We start from the raw sequence: 18,629 nt of genomic DNA on the forward strand, positions 1-18,629 counted from the left end.
AAAATCATAGGTAAGTGGGAATCCCTCTCTAATCCTAACTTTCTCTGTTTATTCTTTAGTGGTGGTCCCCATAGTAGCACATCACCTTCACCTGATATTGTCTTAGAAATGCAAACTGTCCGGTCCTACTATAGAAACCCTGGGGTAAAACCTAGAACTCCAGATCTTTTGACATTTCACTAGTCTTCCAAATTACATGATAGGATTTTAATGCACATATCAAAGAAAACAATCACTTAAACTTACCCTCCTGAGAGAACAGGTAACACTACTCGGACAAATGGAGGATCAAATGGAAAGTTATCCTATAAAACAAATAAGCAAGCTTAATTAATTTAAAAACAACATTAATACTACTTTACTGAGAAGACTTTCCCATTGTCTATAAAGAATGTGTACATTTATTTTCTGATGGTGAGTGAAAGTCACAAAAGTAAAAATAGTTCTTAAAAAAAAAAAGAAAAGAAACAAAAGCCAGAGCAAAAAAAAATGAAGCCAAGATCCAAAACAGGAAAATGTGTTGGTAAACTTATGAAATATATGAAAGGATTCTGCTTCCAAAATAACAACAGAGGGTAATTATTTCAATAATAATAGATTAGGTAATGTGGATAAGTCCCTGCCTGAGAACTACAAAAGTAGGCACAAATATAGTAATTAGAGTACTATAATCAGGAAGAGAGACCACCAGAAAGCAGGGTTCTAATCCTCACTTAGGTTTTCCCTCAACTACAAAAAAAGGAGCTCACAAGCTGAGTAAAACTCACAAGGTCATGGAGATTAAAGGCAGTCATCAGCATCCACCAAGTCTCCTGCATTATAGGTTGAGACTAAAAGACAAATTGTAAACTGCCCTGACAAGTGAATGAAGTCCAGTATTAAGTCATCTCAATCCCCAACTGGCCCCCAACGCCTGAATCCTAGACAGCATCAAATATAAACCCTCTCTGGAAAAGAGTGTCATCCACGGCGTTAAGTAATTTTTCCAGTTTTTCATATTTAATGTTTATGACTAACACAATCAGTTATACAAAAATTAAACGTCACATTCAGTCCACAAGAAATCACCGTGACCAAAAAACTACAGATTTTAAAATAACTGCTAAACATATGCAAGCAAAGAAAAACAAAAAGGAAAATCCTGTCAGGCAGCTAAAATATAACCATTCTTATGAACAAGGGTGTAAAATAATGGTAGGTCAAGAAAAAAATATATGTATTTTTTTATTACCAAAAATTTTTTGTTTAAAAAAAAATGCAGAAATTCCTTTTGCAGCAACATGGATGGAACTAGAAGGGATCATGCTTAGGGAAATAAGCCAGAAAGAAAAAGAAAAACACTGGATGGTTTCACTCATAGCAGGAGCATAAAGGCCCAGGTGGGGGAAATAATAATGAACAACTATATACCAGAGACATTTTACAGGGGTGGAGTGGGGAATAGGATCAAAAAATGGGGGAGGGACATGCACTGGACTATGGTAATAGCACATGGGTGATTTGGTGATGAAAGCCCATGGGGATTACAACTGAGATGGAAAAAGGCACAAAATGATGTAAAAATAGACATTAAAAAAAAAGAACACAGAAATTCTGAAACTTAAAAATACAGTAAATGTAATTAATAACTTAATAGAGGAGTTTAACCACAGTGGAGATGTAGCAAATGTCAAAATCAGTACACTGGGGGAAAAACTCAGAAAACATCCAGACTGAAACTAGATTTTAAAAAGTTGAAAACAGAAAATAACAGTTATAGGGAAATGTACTGAAAAACTCTTATTAGAGATGCAGAATCCTAGAAACAAAGTGGAAAGAAGCAGTATTTGGAAAGAGAATGTCTGAGCACTTTTCCAAACTGATTTAAAGACTTCACAAGATTGAATCACCAGAACTACTTTAAGAGAAACCATGGAACTTCTGATATGGAAACAGTATCTCTGAGGTACTAAAATAAAGGAATTTCCCACTTAGAAGTCTATATCCAGTGAAAATACTTTCAAAAAATGATACCCAAATGAAGATATTTTACTAACAATAGACCCACAATAAAAGAAATATTAAAGGGCATCCTTCAGGCAGAGATGATCATACATGGAAACCTGGAAGATAAAGACCAGGAAAAAAAGCAAATATGCGCATAGCTCTAAATGAGCTCTGACTATATAAAAGTGATGTGTGAGGTCTCACAACTAACATGCATGACAATAGTAGTACATATTTAGCAAGAAGTACGTGTGCTCAGATCTTTGCACTGATGAGGAAATTAAAAAAAATATACATCAACAATTGATATTAAACTTTGACAAGTTAATGATATGTTGCAATTATAAGGTTGTAAGGAGGAATTCTCTTTCAAATTTTCAGTTTCCATATTCTCCACCTGGAAGCTAAGGTTTCCAGAAGAATAATTTTTTCTCTTAATGAACAGAAGCAAAGATGGTAGCTGAGGTAGCCAGGGGTGTCAGAGGTCAATCTCTTGTGATAGAGAAGGCTGCCCTCTACTTCCTTATTGCAGTGGGGCAGGGAAAAGCATATTGAAGATGAAGACATGTCAGCTAAACTTCATTTCATTTTTTCCAGTTATTTCTAAGGAACAGAATAATAGTTTTAACTAGAAGAATAAACAGCAATTGATTTTGAATAATTATAGTTCATTTCCTAACACTGAACTGAAAACCATCTCTTTACAGTTTTACTAGTTCTAACACCAGGCCTTCTGTTGATCAAAAACAAAAATCAAACTTGCTTCCATAGCCTTCAAATAGAAGACAAACGATCCCCATGCCTGCTACAAACCCACAGTTTATAAGCAGCTATCTTAGAACAGGGAATCTCTTCTGAATCCTCACTTAGTATTTCAAAATGAAACCAATTTTGTCTAAGTCCTTTAAAGTACTATTTCAGATTTCAACTCTAATTGAGATGTGTCCTGAAAACCAAAACATCACTTCCTTAAAAGTATCAACATCAATGTTAAAAGCATTAATATCCTTAAAAGTATATTCATACAGATTTACCAGTTTACTAACACATCTTATCAGTATCATTCTCTCCTGTCTCACCTTTATCCCCATCCCTGTGTTATATCTCAAGTTCTATTTTCTTATTACTCTGATTCTCAAATCATAACTGTGGATATCTAATGCCACAAATAGAGTTCATACCTCTATTGGTGAATTCTTTCTAAGTCATACTTCTTATCCTCCAAAATCTGTGAATCAGAGGGAATCTGGCAAGAGTAAAGACACTGGCTCACCTCTCCCAAATATTTAAAACCAAACTGTGTGTAAATAAAAATAACTATTCCTGGAGGCCAAACAGATGATGAATGTATCAAGAGGTACCACAACGCAGAGAGGAAGAAAAACTGAAATTCAGTAGTATTTAGAGTGTTACAAGGCTATGCAGCCCTGAGAGGGAAGGGCAACTGCTCTACTGAATTCTCTATTGTTGACTTCAGTACCCACTCTCACATTGGGGACTTTCGAACCCAGATGGGAAAGCACACAGTTGTTGGGCTGGATGGGGGAGGACTCTACCACTGGAAAAATATAGTAATAGGGGAGCAAGAGAATCTGCAACAAAATAATGAACCAGCACGTATGTGCTTGCAGAGGCAGATGGCTGGATAGCAGCCAGACAACCAGAGCAGTAAGGTTCTCAAGATATACCATGCCTTTAAAGAGGGGAGCCTGAGGACAGTGAATGGCTAGTCTTGGTGCTGCCACTTGCAGAGGCTGGAAAGTGGCAGCTTATAACTGCCATACATAAGTCACTGGAGCCCTAACCAGGGAAAGCTAGATTGGGTCACCAGGTAAAAAGTGCTCCAGGTAAAAAGTCCTAGGTGGTAGTGGCTCCAGGTAAAAAGTCCTAGGTGGTAGTGGCGGTATGTAAAACACTTGCCTCACCTCCATGGGGGAGTAAAAGTGGAGATAACTATATATGGGTGCATACTGCCACTAACCAGGTCTAAAAGCATCTGTGCAAAAAAGAGGGATCTGTGAAACACTGAACAATTCTGGCAAAGGAATAAGAGCCCCAGAGCAAGGTTTTGTACTTGAAAGGTGAAGGGAAGAAATGTCAGCTTTGACTCATATTCTAATCGTAACAACAAGAAAGACTGAGAGAGTCTGCAGGCAGGCACTTATAAACCTAGAGAAATACACACACCATTCACCTGTAATCAAAACTAGTTGGGAGAGAGGAGTGAGGTGAGGGGTGAATACTAGTTTCAAAGCCCACAGACCAGAGTTGAATCTCAGCTGAACCAAAGTTGTGAGGTCAGTGTTAGCTTGATACTTTCACGACACTTTAACTGAGGAATTAGCTTAGATCACTGTAGATCCTCCCTACTCAACCCAGGCCTGCAGCACCTTTAGAGGTCTGAAGTGTTGGTCCTCACTAGCAGCAAATTCCTGACACACTGGTTCATATCTCTTAGTCCCTGTTGGCAATTCAGTCCCAGTCATTCAAACAGGTGCAGAGGTGTCACTCCTTGAAGCAACAGATACCCAGGGAACCTGGATAAACAACCTAAGACTATAACCTGCAACCTATAAGCATAACTTAAAGCCAATTTATCAAGACAAAAAAAGAAAGTCCCTTATCTCAATCCATTAAATCTAACAATGAGAAGACAGAGGAATATACACAAATGATGGAACAAAAAAGGCTTCAGAGAAGTCAGCAGAATTACATAAGTTGTCTCATAAGGCCTTTAAGATAAGGTATAACCATGCTTGTTGAAATATGAAAAAGAATAGATGACCAAAACCCAAAATACGACATGCCTCAAATGGAATTACTGAAATTTAAAAATATCGTAAGTGTATTAAAAAATGCAACACAGGTCCTCAACAGTAGATAAATACAAGTAACTGATAGAAACCAGTGAGCTTGGATGTACAGTATTTGGAAAAAATACAGAAATGCTAGCAAGGAAAAAAAAATCAGAGGTGAAAACCACGTTATAGTTCTTTGGGTAATTTAAAAATGTCTGTATCATGGGAGTCCCAGAATGAGATAAGAAATAGGCATAGAAAAGAATATTTAAAGAAATAGCAGCTAATATTCTCTCTAGACTGGGAAAGGAACCAACTATTCTGACCAAAAGGTTTAAAGAGTACCAAACAAAATAATGCCAGACAGATACACTCCAAGACATATTATAAACAAAACTGCTAAAAAGTAGTAACAAGGAGAGAATACTAAATGCATCTAGATAAAGAAGAGACACATATAAGAGTATACGTACCTATTACATTACCTGTGACCACTTGGTCGAAACCTCACAGGTAAGAAGGGAATGGTAGGAACTATTTAAAGCCATCAAAGAAAAGGTTTTCCCATTTAGAATACTTTGTCCAACCAGACTAGAATTCTCGACTGGAGGAGGAATCAAGAGTTTTATAGAAAAACAAAAGAATAAATCACCACATCTTTAGGGATTCATCCTCAACAGCAAGGAAAACAAGAGAAAATAAACTGGGACTACATCAAACTATAGCAAAAAGCTCTACATGGTGAAAGAAATATAACTAAAATAAAAAGACACCAGACTGAACTGGAGAAAGTATTTGCACATCACACATCTAAAAAAGAACTAATATCGAAGATCTACAAAAACTCATACAACTCAACAAAAAGAAAACAACCCAAATTGAAAAGTGGATAAAAAAATTAAATATTTCTCCCATGAAGGCAGAACACTACAGATACATAAAAAAATGCTCCCAAGTACTTATAGAAATGCAAATCATGGCCACTATGAGATACCATCTCAAATTTGTGAGAATGGCTTATATTGAAAAGACTAGAAACACGTGCTAATGAGGATGTGGATAAAAGGGAACCTTCCTACACTGCTAGCAGGAATGTAGCCAAGTCCAGCCAAAAAATAGAAAGTAGTACGGATGTGCCACAAACATTGAAAATGGATCTGCCAGATGACCCAGTAATTCTACTCTTAGATCTCTATGCCAAAAATTCAAAAAAGGGGCCCTCCCTGGTGATGCAACAGGTTAAAGCACAGCACTATGAAGCTATTCCCAACCACTGCAGCATAAGTTTGATTCCTGACCAGGAAGCTGACCCACATAGCTTGGCAGACCTCTTCTGGCCCACCCACTGTTCCCCTCAGGAGTGTATCTTACTCCATCTGTGCCTGTTCTGCTGCTCCCCACTGTCTCTGGTGAAACCTCTCACCCTCTGGCTTATAACCCTGCTCTTGTATGCATAAATAAATAAATCTTTTTAATAAATCTTTATAGTCAGATTTTGGAAACAGCCTAAATGTCCCAAAACAAATGAGAAGATCAAGAAGATATGGTATATATACACAATGGAATATTATTCAGTAATCAAAAAAGTTAAATGCATTGTTATCTGCAGCAAAATGGATGGAGCTGGGAAGGACAGTGCTAACCGAAACAAGTCAGAATGAGAAAGGTAAATACTTCCCTTTCTGGTGTCACTAATATATAGAATATACAGTAACTAAACAAAGGGTCAACAAGCTGCAAATCTAACCCTTGAAAGCTGACTACAGAACAGAAGCATCCATAGGGGCAGGGGAGGGGTGACATAGGGATAAGAATAAAAAGGAAGGAAGCACAGCCGATTATGGAGTGCACTATGTTGGCAAAACTTGATGTGCTATCCATTATTACCTCAGCTAAAAATAAATAAAATTAGGGCCCTCACTGGTGGCACAAAGGTTTAAAGCACAGCACTATGAAGCTGTCTGCAGCCACCGTAGCACGAGGTCAATCCCCAGCCAAGGAGGTGATCCACATGGTGCGGCAGACCTCTTCTATCTCTCCCATTGCTCTCCTCAGCAGTGTACTTTGTCAGTGTGCCTGTCTGCTCCCCAATCTGTCTCTGGTAAATCCACTCACCCCCATACCTCTGGCCTGTACCCAGTTCTTGTATGCATAAATAAATAAATCTTTGATAAATAAATAAAATATATAAATAAGAGGAAAAAATATCACCATCAAACCAGTCTTGATAGAAATACTAAAAGAATTATTGTAAAACAAATTTAGTTTTACAACACTTAATATCTATATAAAAACATTTTGGGATTTTGTTTTTCTTTAAATGATAAATTTTTGAAAGAGATTTGTTTTCTCCACCACCATTTTTTTTTTAAAATTGCTTACTGTTCAATCTTTCCCTTTCTGTCTTAAAGTCAGAATCCTGAGTTCAGTTACCAATATCTGTTGTTTTGATTATTTTGCCTTTGTTAGCTCATTCCTATACACACACACATATATATGTGAAACCATCCAATATTTGTCTTTACCTTTCCAGCTTACATCACTTTGCATAACCCCATTTCCTTTCATTTTGTGCATACAGAACTAGGTACAGGCCGGAGGTGCTGGGGTGGTAAGAAAATTCACCAGAGACAGAGGGGAGCAAAACAGGTCGACTGACAAAGTACACTGCTGAGGGGAGCAGTGGGTGGGTCAGGAAAGGTCTGCTGCACCATTTGGGATCACCTACGGTATGGGGATCGAACTTACGCCAAAAAGTTCCTCTTTCTTTACATCCCCTTCAGTACATGTTGGGAGGCTGTTTTTTTTTCCCTCCCATTTATTTGGCATATGCCATTTTTACCAGTGCAGGATAACTCACTTTAGTTTTACCTTGCATTTTCCTTACTAGAAATCATGAGTATTTTTTCATACCTAATCTGTTTGCCTTGATACCTAATCCTCTTTAGTAAACTTCAGATCTCCAGATTTACTGTCCATTTAGCTGGGTTACTTGTTTTTTAAAGTTGGATGAGTTCTTTGTATAACTTGCATAGTGACCACTTGTCAGCTGTGTGATGTGTGGATATTTCTCCCATTTAGAATGTCTTTTTAATCTGCTAATACTTTCTCTTTGTAGAAGTGCTTTGATTTAAGGAAGTCTCAGTTATTTTTGCTTTTACTTCCCTTGCTGCAAGGTTCAATCCATAGAACCATCTCTATCACTGATAACACGGAACATATCACCAATGTTTTCTTCCATAAATCTTCAATCCATTTTGAATTCATTTTTGTGTGCTGAGTTAGAGCACCATTTTTTTTTTCACATGTTTGACCAGTTTTCCCAGCACCAGTTAGTGATACTTTTTCCACTTTTCCCAGTCATAACTACTTTGTCATAAACAGGTGTTGATATATGTGTAAGTTTATTTCTGAGCTTTCAATTCTGTCCCAGTGACCAATCTACTTTATTCTAACACCATATTTTAAAAATTACTGTTGCTTTATTAATACAATTTTAAAATCAGGTAACATGATGCCTCCATTTTTCAACCTTTTCTTCTCAAAACTACTTTAGCTATCTAGGGAGTTTTATAATTCCCTATAAATTCAAGGATTTTTTTTTTTTCTAAAGATTTATTTATTCGTACATACAGAACTGGGGTACAGGCCAGAGACTCAGGGGCGGCGAGAGGCTTCACCAGAGACAGAGTGGGGAGCAGACGAAGTACACTGCTGAGGGGAGCAGCGGGCAGGTCAGGAGAGGTCTGCCACGCCATGTGGTCATTTCCGGGGCAGGCGGGAATCGAACTCATGCAGAAGTGGCTTCAGCCTCTTAATGCTGTGTTTTAACCCGTTGCGCCACCAGGGAGGGCCAAATTCTAGGATTTTAAAATCCTATTTCTTTGAAAAATATCACTGAAATTTCAATGGAGAGTGCTGAAATCCCCATCTATATATGACTCTCTAGTTATTTTAATTCTATAGTAAATTAAACTCCATCCATGAACATGATATATTTTTGTCTCTTTATATCTTGTTTTGTATCTTTTGGTAGTCTTACAGTTTTCATTTTATAAATACTTGGCCTCTTGGCTAAGTTAGCTCTTAAGTATTTAATTTTTTTTTAAAGATTTATTTATTTATGCATACAGAACTAGGGTGCAGAGGAAGTGAGAGGATTCACTAGAGAGAGAGTGGGGAGCAGAACAGACAGATCAACGAAGTATACTGCTGAGGGGAGCGGCAGGCAGGTCAGGAGAGGTCTGCTTCACCATGTGAATCACCTCCGGGGTGGGGATTGAACTCATGCTGAAGTGGCTTTAGTTTCGTAGTGCTGTGCTTTAACCCACTGCACCACCAAGAAGAGCCCAAGTATTTAATTCTTTTTGATGTAATTATAAATGAAATGTTTTTCTTCATTTCATTTTCTTCCCACTTTTTACTTTTATGTATATATATATGAATCAAATTTTTATGTGTTAATTGTGTAACCTGCCACTTTACTGTCACTGATCATTTCTACTAGCTTTTTGACATAGCCTTTAGGGTTTTCTATATGTGTCATATTATCTGCTAATAATGACAGTTTAACTTCAAATCTGGATTCTTTAAACCTCCAGTTGTCTGAATGCTCCAGCTAAATTAAATTAAACAGAGGTGCTGACAGTGGGCATCCTTTTCTTGTTCCTGATCTTAAAAGAAAAGCTTTCAGTTTTTCATAAATTATTATATTGGCTGTAAGTTTGTGATTTATTATGTTGAGATAGATCCCTTCTACTACTATTTAGTTCATATCATAAATTAGTAGTGTATCACATGATTTCTCTGAATCTATAGATTATCATGTAGTTTCTATCCTTTCTTTTCTGGATGTAATGTAGTACATTGATTCATTTGCATATGTCAAACTACCTTTGAATCCCAAAAATAAATTCCACCTGGTTATGGTTTATGGTCCTTCTAATGTGCTGCTGAATTCAACTTGCTAGATTTTGCTGAGGAATGTTGCATCATTATTCATCTGAAATATTGGTGTGCAGTTTTCTTTCTTTTTTTTTTTTTGGTATCTTTGTTTTTGGGTATTGAAGTAATGTTGACATGATGTCTTAGAAATAGACCCTCTAGTTGGAGTTTTAGCAATAATTTGAGCAAAATGGATGTAATACCTCCTTTAGAGGCTAGAGATAAAATTTACTTGAAACACCAAGTGGAACTGGGCTTTTAATTTGTGGGAGATATTTGATTATTTTTCAATAGGATATGGTTTCTTTTGCTCAACATTGTGTTTAAGATACAGCCATCTGCATATAGCTCTATTCCACTCTATGACTACTACAAATCTCCACTTTACTGAGATAAAACACTTGGATTACACTCTGTTTGAACTATTAGAAACAATGCTACTCTAACATTCTAGTATAGGTATCCTCTTATACCTAAGTGCTGATCTCTTGCAAGATACGGATCAGTAGTATTCCTGATCCATAGGATATGAGTTACCATCTACTTTACCAAGTAATAACAAATTGTTTCCAAAGCAGCTGTACAGACATTCCCATTGGAAGCATACAAAGTACCCTTACGATTGTCTTACCTTAAAAGAGAAATTAAGCAATATATATTCTATGCCTTCTTTTTCTTTCAAGATCTGAAGATCACTGTGCAAAGGGCTATCAGGATCGACCCTATGAATTATAACAAAAAAATCATTCAAGCAGGAGTGTCACAGAGACTTTTTCTTACTAAGCTCAAAATGAACCAGTTGAATCAGAACTACAAAACAAAAGCCCTACAGTTAGGTTCCAAAAAGAGAGGTCAAATAGCTCTATGATCCCCTGGAAAAACAAATCACTACAGCCTCCACAGACCAAAAAGACATCATTGTTTAAATCTATTCTCCTAAAGTAGAATTAAAATTAGGCATTCATCATAAATGAAATAGTTTCATGAACATATTTTACCTCAATCTCATATACTGTTTCTCCAAAATTAGATTTGTCACTCAGTTCCTAAAGGAGATATTTACCACAGGTGGGATCAGAAAAAAATGAAATAAGAAAATCTAAATTTGCCAAAGTGTGCTAAATATTCACCTCTAACTTTTATTTCAAATAAAAACTAGTTACCACATCAAGCTCACCAGGTTATTAAGTATAGCCTTGTTTATTATTTATTTTTTTACACTGTGCACATTTATGTAATATTTGTATATGATCCCCATAAAATCCCACCACCAAAACACTCTGAACCTTCACCATAGTCTTCTGTGCTCTTCCCTCCAATTTTTTGTGACCCTTCTCTCTATCCCTCTCCTGTGGTATGTCTCAGTTGTATAGTTAGCTTACTAGTTTTGTCTTCCCCTCCTCCACCCGACTTCTTGCTGCTTCACTATACTCCTACTGTGAGTAAAACCATCTGATATTTTTCTTTTGCCTTCTGAAAATTTTCACTGAACATAATCCCTTCCATTCATGCTGCTGTGAATGGCATGATTATCATTTTTGTTTGCTGAGTAGGATTCCACTGTGTACATACACTATATTTTCTTGATCCAGTCATGTTTTGAGGCAGTTAGTTTTCATAGCTTGGATATTGTAAAGAGTGCTACAATAAGCTTAGGAATACAGGTTTCCTTTTGAACAAATTTTTTGTGTCCTTTGTGTAGAATGAGTGGAACTACTAGGGCATAAGGTATATACATCTTTAATATTTTAAAGGTTCTTCACACAACTTTCCGTAATGATTGGACCAGTTTGTATTTTCACCAACAATGTGAAAGAGTTCCTTTTTCTCCACATCCTCACCAGCATTTGTTATTGTCAGCTTACTTCTTTAATGCAGAGTATTATTACTGATGTGAGGTGGTACATAAAGCCATACATATACGTACAACCAATCTATGACAAAGGATCAAGGTACACTGTGGTATTGATTTGCATTTCCTGTATTATAAATGATGTTGAGTATTTTTTCATATGCCTGTTGGCTATTTGCATTTCCTCTTTGGAGAAGTATCTTTTCTTCGCTATTCTGTCCAATATTTAACTGGATTATTTTGTTTTTGTTTGGTTGTGTTAGATCTTTGATATCAGTCCTTTGTAAGTTGTATGCAGTGCAAGTATTTCCTTCCGATCTGCAGGGTTCCTCCTTGTTCTGGTTACTGTCTCTTTTGCTGTACATAAGTTTGCAGTTTGATATAGTCACAGCTATTTATCTTTTCCTTTTCCTTCATTTTCTTTACTTCTGGAGATGTTTCTGAGGTGTATGTCATGGAGTGTTTTCTGTTTTGTTCTATGTATTTTGTGGTTTGAGGTTATTACATTCAGGTTTTTATACATTTTGAGTTGGTCTTTTTTATGGTGTGAAGTAGTAGTCTAGTTTCACTTTTAAATGGAGTAGTCCAGTTTCCCCAGCACAATTTACTGAAGAGACTGTACTTGCTTGAATATGTAATCTTGGTTCTTTGTCATAGATTGGTTTTCTGTATATGCATGGCTTTATGTCTGGGCTTTCAATTTGAGTCCACTGTGTGTGTGTGTGTATGTGTGTTTGTTCCAGTACCATGCTGTTTTAATTGCTATGGTTGACATCTGGGAGTATAATACTTCCATGTTTCTTTTAGCTAGAAGAGCTCTGACTATTTGAGGGTTTTTTTTTTTTTTTTTTTTGGTGTTGGTTCCACATATTTTTTTCTAGTTCATTGAAGTAAGAGATTGAGATTTTTATTGGAATTGCACTGAATCTGTAAATTGACTTTGGTAGGATGGCTATTTTGATAAGGTTAATTTTGCTGATTCATGAACAAGGATAGTCTTTTGTATCATCTTTTATTTCTTTTATCAATGTTTTGTAGTTTTGTGTATGTCTTTCACCTTCTTTGTGAGGCTTATGCCCAGGTATTACATTTTTTTGTACAATAGTGAATGGGATGGTTTTCTTGATTTCTTCTTCAGATAAACTATTTGCATATCAGAAGGCTACTGGTTTTTGTTTGTTGAATTTATAATTTAATTTACTAAACTGATTTATTGTTTTAACTAGTTTCCCTGTGGAATTTTTAGGGTTCTCTGTATATATTACCATACCATCCATAACTAGTGACAGTTTCACTTCTTTTTCTATTTTGATTCCTCTTATGTCTTTCTTTTGTCTAATTGCTCTAGGTAGGACTTACAGTATTATAGTGAAAAACAATGGTGACAGTAAGACATCCTGGTCTTGCACTAGATGTAAAAGGGAACAATTTTAGTCTCCCACCATTAAGAATGATACTGGCTTGTCCCCTCAATCATAATGTAGTGACTGTCTATGTCTCTACCTTTTTTAGTTTGTAGTTTATTTTATCTGATATGATACCTGTCCCTGCCTTCTTTTTTTTTTTTTTTGGTCCATTTGCTTTTAGGATTGTTTTACATTTGTTTATTTTCAATCTATGTTTATCTTTTTTAGTTCATTGTGTTTCCTACAGACAGCTAATGGCTGGGTTCTGGTTTTTTATGCAGCCTGTGATTCTGTGTCTCTTTTATTGATGACTTCAGATCACTTACTTTCAGAGTCAATATTGACATACTGGCACCTTTTTTTGTTTGTTTTGTCTTTTGGTGATTCTATTCCTTTCCTTATTCTGTTCATCCTACTTACTCCTCTCTTGCTTGGTTTTAGTTTTAGGGTTCCTTGTGGTAATTCTTGGAATGGGGGTTTAGTGGTGATGAATTTCTGGAGATTTTATTTTTCACGGAAAGTTTTAATTTTTCCATTGTAGAGGAAGGAGAACTTCTCAGGGTAGAGTATTCTTGTTTGGAATTTGTTGACCTGGAGTTTGCTTTTGAGTATGTTCCTCCATTCTCTTCAACCTGGTATCATCTGATTGCATTCTATGTTATCTGTTTTTTCCCTCTTGTCAGTTTCATCATTTTTTCCTTGTCTTGGATGTTTGGAAATTTTACTATTATGTGTCCTGCTGTAGCTTTCTTTTCATTGTGGTGGTTTGATGTTATTCTGAACTTTTGTATTTCTATTTTTATTTCTGTCTTCATGTTTGGGAAGTGCTCTTCAATTATATCCTTGAACAGTGTTTTGGCTCCCTGCTCTCTCTCTTCACCCCTTGAGGCACCTATGACTCATTTCTTTTCCTTGTGGGACCTGAAATTTCTTGAAGTGTTTTTCAATCTTTTTCCTTTGTAGTTCTCTTTCCTTTACTTTTTTGGTTTGTTTTATATCTGAATATTCAAGAATACTGATTTGTTCTTCCATTTCTTCTATTCTATTTTCATGGCTTTTCCCAGAGTTCTTGAGCTCTTCCACATGTCTTTGATTATCCTACAGTTCCCTCAATTTCTTCCTCAGTTCTCTGAATTCTTGTCTCTTTCCACTTGTTCTTTTAGCTCTTTGTTTCCACCATGGTCTTTTTAAATTCTTTGTCTGTTAGGTGGAGATATTTCTCTGTGTCCATATTACTGATTTCTGGAGTATGACTTTCTTTCAATGGTATACTGTTTCTGGAATGGCCTGCCTGATCACTTGAAATTTTTTCTTTCCCTGCCTTTGACTTTTCTCTGTTCTAAGTACTCCTGTGCTACTGGTGCTGATGGGCATGGCCTCTGATTTCTCTTGCTGTGGTTTGGATATGTCTGCCTGGTGTCTGAGCCACTGTGACGGGGTACAAGTCCAGACACTTTGGTTTTGGAAGATGTTCTGAGCTGTGCTTTGTTCCATGATTCCCTGCTTTTCTCACCCTCTCTGCATGAAATGGGATCTGTTGTCTCACCCAGTAGAAGCCAAGGGTCTCGTGTGGGGTCCTGATTCTCCAGAGACACATTGAGGCCTAGTCTGTGGAGGCTGCAAGAGATATCTGGATGGAATGATTTTCTCAGTTGAACTTCTAGATCCCTCTAGGTGTGTCTCAGAAGAACACCAGAGTTAAAAGACAGAAGGAATAAGAGAAGACGTAAGGGTTTTAAAAGAGGGGGATGTTATGGAGATGTGAAGGGAAGGAAGGTGAAGTGAAGGTTATATGGAGAACTAGCAAGACGAGGGGGAAATGGAGGGAAAGTGACAGAGTGACAGAGAAGAAAAGCAGTAATAGTAATGTTGAATGGGGATAAGGAGAAAACTAGATGAGACAGAAAATTGAGGTTAAAAAAGAAGGAAGTACACAGACCACCAGCTAACCAATAACAAAACAAAACACACACATGAACAAACACATCAATAGGCACAGACCACCAGTTGACCAATAACAAAAGAAACAAATGAACAAACACATCAATGGGTTGGGAAGAATTGCTTCTCAGACCTCTGAATACTCCCAGTTGATTAGTCCTTGATGTTTTAGTCTGGTCCACAGGGGAGTGCTCTATGACTGGGTACAACAGTCTTCCCAAAGTTTGCAGTCTCCCTTTTTGGTGGATACAGTATGCACTCTGAAAGGCTAGTCATAAATTGTGGCATGCCCAACAGTCTGAAATTCCCCCAATAGAGTTTTGGGTTTTGCTTCTTTCTAGTTCCCTGAGGCAGTTGGGAAAACATGGGGCTTCTGAGTTCTCTTTCCACTTGCAGGCTTGTGGCATCTAGAGGCCCCCAATGTAGGGATTGTCCTTACAAGGCTCCTGCTGATGGTTTTCCCTCTGGTGGTTAAATGGTATGTTCTTCCTGCAATAACCTCCCATGTACAGGTCAATATGGCTGGTAGTTTTGTTCTGGTCACTAGGTGTGCCCAAGATGTCTCTTAGTAGGTCTTCAGATCTGGGTTAATTCACTCAAATCTCTGGAGAAAGAGAGGAAGGGGAATGCCAACAAGGAAGAGCTCCCTAGCAAACCCCCTGCCAGACAGCCCTGAGCTGCAGCAGCACTGCTGACCCCACTTGCCAACCTGTTATTTTCTGTAGCCTTCTGATATCCCAGGATTCTTCCGTGGCCTCCGAACTTTCCTTCTCTGCCCTTGGGTGAATTATGCTGGCTTTGTGGGTAGGGGCAGGGACCAGGTAGAAGGATTGCCAGTGGCCAAATCTCTTTTTTCCCCCTTGTCCCGTATTTTTGCATGTTCCTCCTTCACCTTTCCTCTGCTTTAATTAGGACATCAACCGCTGTCCAGTGTTGGGAAATGTCTGCTACTAGTCCCTGTGAATTACTTTTGTGGGAGAAAACGCTACTTAGGGGCCCTTTGTTGCCTTCTTGGTGATGTCAGTCCCCTTTATTTCCTTCTTTAACAACTTATTTTCATTCTTCTGTTCATTTATTATATTTCTCATATCATTATTTTCTACTTGTTCTTTAAATTTTTCAATTATGGTGATTCTGAATTCCTTTTCTGTCAGGCAGAGAAATTCTTCCATGTCCGTGTTGTTGAGTTTTAGGGTCTAATTTCCTTTTTTGAGGTTATGCTTTCCCCAGAGAGCTTGCCTTGGCTATTTGTAATTTTCTTTCTTCATGCGGTTTGCTTCTGGATTTGTTTTATACACAGGGCCACTGTGCCAGTGGTGCTGGTAGCATGCCTTCAAGGTGCTCCTACTGGGAAATTGGGGACTGGTGGCTGAGCCTGTCCAGCACTGTTACACCAATCTTCTCAAGCCCACTGATGGGCTGATGAGTGCTAGCACTGGAGGTAATTGAGTCTGTGTGCTGCTGCTCTCTCCCCTATGTGTGCATCTTCACATATAGTGCTGGGTGCGGTCGATGCTGGCACGATAGGGTTTATACAGTCTCTGGTGCTGCGTGTGGGCCACAAGGTACTTTCCCAGGTGGTCACTGCTCCCCATGGGGCTGCTGGGCTCTCTTACCTGCTTGGTTTCACTCGGGAGGCTGGGAAGTTTCAGTACAGCCCCACCAGGGGTCATGCAGTCTCTGGTGCTGTGTGTAAGGCCAAAAGGTACCCTCCTGTGTTGGTATTGCTCTCTATACCTGTTATGCTTCACTCACCAGGCTGTGTGGTATTGGCTTACAGGGGACTGCACCAACTCTACTGCTGCCTATGGGCCAGACTACACTTTCTCAGGTGATTGTTGTTCCCTATGGGACTGATGAGCCCTCCTACTATCTACATAGTTACTAACTGTCTAGCTCATTAAACACTGTATCCCAATGTTGGTGCTTCTTATTCAACTTCTCTCTTATTAGTAAGCCTAAGAAAAGCTCAACAACTTGAGAACTATTCTAAAGAAATAGGGTCTAAAGTTCTAAGAAAAACACATAGTATAAAAGTATCAAATGAGGGCTAGGGAGAAGCTGTTGCACAGGGAATCTCCATTATGAGAGTCTACCATTATAAAGAAGTGGATTAGCATTAAAAACCACTTACTTCTGGAGTTTAACATGCCAGTCATACAAACTGTCATTTATGAGTTCCACTGCATAAATTCCTGCAAAGATAAGAGGACATATTACTTTTCATTTCATTCTGTAACTATTATTCTGATGTAAAAGGAGCAAAAGAAAAATTTTGCTATTAAAACATGGAAAAACTGGGCCTCCCTGGTGGTACACTATGAAGCTCTACTTCAGCACGAATTTAATCCCTGGCCAGGGATTGATCCATATGGCACAGCAGACCTCTCCTATCCTGCCTGTTGCTCTCCTCAGCAGTTTATTTCAGTTAATCGCTTATTCTGCTCCCCACCTTGTCTCCAGTGAATCCTCTCACTGCCCTACATCCCTGGCCTAGACCCCAGCTCTTGTATATAAATATAAAAAATAAATATTTTTTATATTTATATAAAAATAAATATTTTTTAAAAACATTGAAAAACTAAGTTATGTGTAAATATTTTGAAGCCATCAATGATAAGGATTCTCTGTGAATGGGGGATAGGGTTGGCTTGTTTTCAGTTTTTATTTTAGCAAACACTAATTGAAATTTGATTACTCTGAGAATTTCTGAAAATATCATTGCTCTATCTTTTCAAACAAATCAGTGCTTCCTTCCCTTATTTAATAGTCATAAAAATTAACAATTAAAAGGGAATTTTACATCTACTAGGAAGGTTCCACAATATTTAAGTCTTTTTGGGTAAAAAAGGGAGCATTTTAAAAATCAAGTTATGAAATGGGAAAAAATACCCCTAACTTTAGAGCAATAACGAATCTGGATTTTTGCAGCATAAGCCACAGGGCAAGATCAGCTTTTTCCCAGAGCTGTCTAAGCAGTGGAATCATTAAAGTGGTGGCAGTAAACTGCTCATGCCAGAGTAGCTACCTACTGATAGCCCTTTCACTGAGCACCAGCCAGGTTTGAATGCTGAGGACAAAATGGGAATTTTCCCGAAGCCACCACTTTGCAGGATGGCTACAGGGAGGCTCAGTGATGTCCAGGCTCCATAACCAGATTTGAGCACAGGGAACACCACCTCTGGAAGCTTCTTAGGGATAATCTCAGCATCAGAAAGTGGCAGATATTTTACTACCTTACCCAATGGCTCCACTCAGGCTAAAGCTGCAGGTAAAGGCCAGCAGTGATACAGCACAGCAGTGGTTTCCCTACCATGTAGCCCACTGGGACTTCAGAGGCAAGGTTTCCCTGGAGCCCTCAGGTTCAGGGATGCAGGGGAAAGCCCGGAGCCCCACTGGGGGCAGATTCAGCACTGTGGCTCCCGCAGACAACAAAGAAGGCCATGTTGTCCCAGGCCTAAGTGTGGGCTCCCAGTGGAGCCCATCCTGCAGTCCTGCTGCAGGTCCAAGCTCTACATTCTACACTTATACTCATGGCCCCACTGAAGGACTACGGGGTGCAGAGAGTTTCCAGCCCCAATGAGGCTCTCAAGTCCATTATCTATTTGTCCATGAACCTGCCCTGAGGGTTAGGCTGTGTGCAGACACCAAATTTGCCATGTGGATCATAGAATAGACAACGGTGTGAGAGCTTACTAGTTC

General features: G+C 38.2%; 1 protein-coding gene across 1 annotated transcript in view; it reads right to left on the minus strand.

The window, feature by feature from the left end:
* UBE2Q2 (ubiquitin-conjugating enzyme E2Q family member 2) overlaps window positions 1-18,629 on the minus strand; it is a 73,653-nt gene that overhangs the window by 18,988 nt on the left and 36,036 nt on the right. The window contains exons 7-9 of the mRNA XM_004688008.2: window positions 17,062-17,122; window positions 10,360-10,450; window positions 247-305 (exon numbers count right to left, since the gene is read on the minus strand). Of these exons, the coding sequence (XP_004688065.1) occupies window positions 247-305; window positions 10,360-10,450; window positions 17,062-17,122 (211 nt within the window). The remainder of the gene's footprint in view (window positions 1-246; window positions 306-10,359; window positions 10,451-17,061; window positions 17,123-18,629) is intronic.

The sequence above is a fragment of the Condylura cristata genome, unplaced genomic scaffold (genome assembly GCF_000260355.1).
Source record: "Condylura cristata isolate star-nosed mole 26May11 unplaced genomic scaffold, ConCri1.0 scaffold00023, whole genome shotgun sequence".
Classification (NCBI taxonomy): Eukaryota; Metazoa; Chordata; class Mammalia; order Eulipotyphla; family Talpidae; genus Condylura; species Condylura cristata.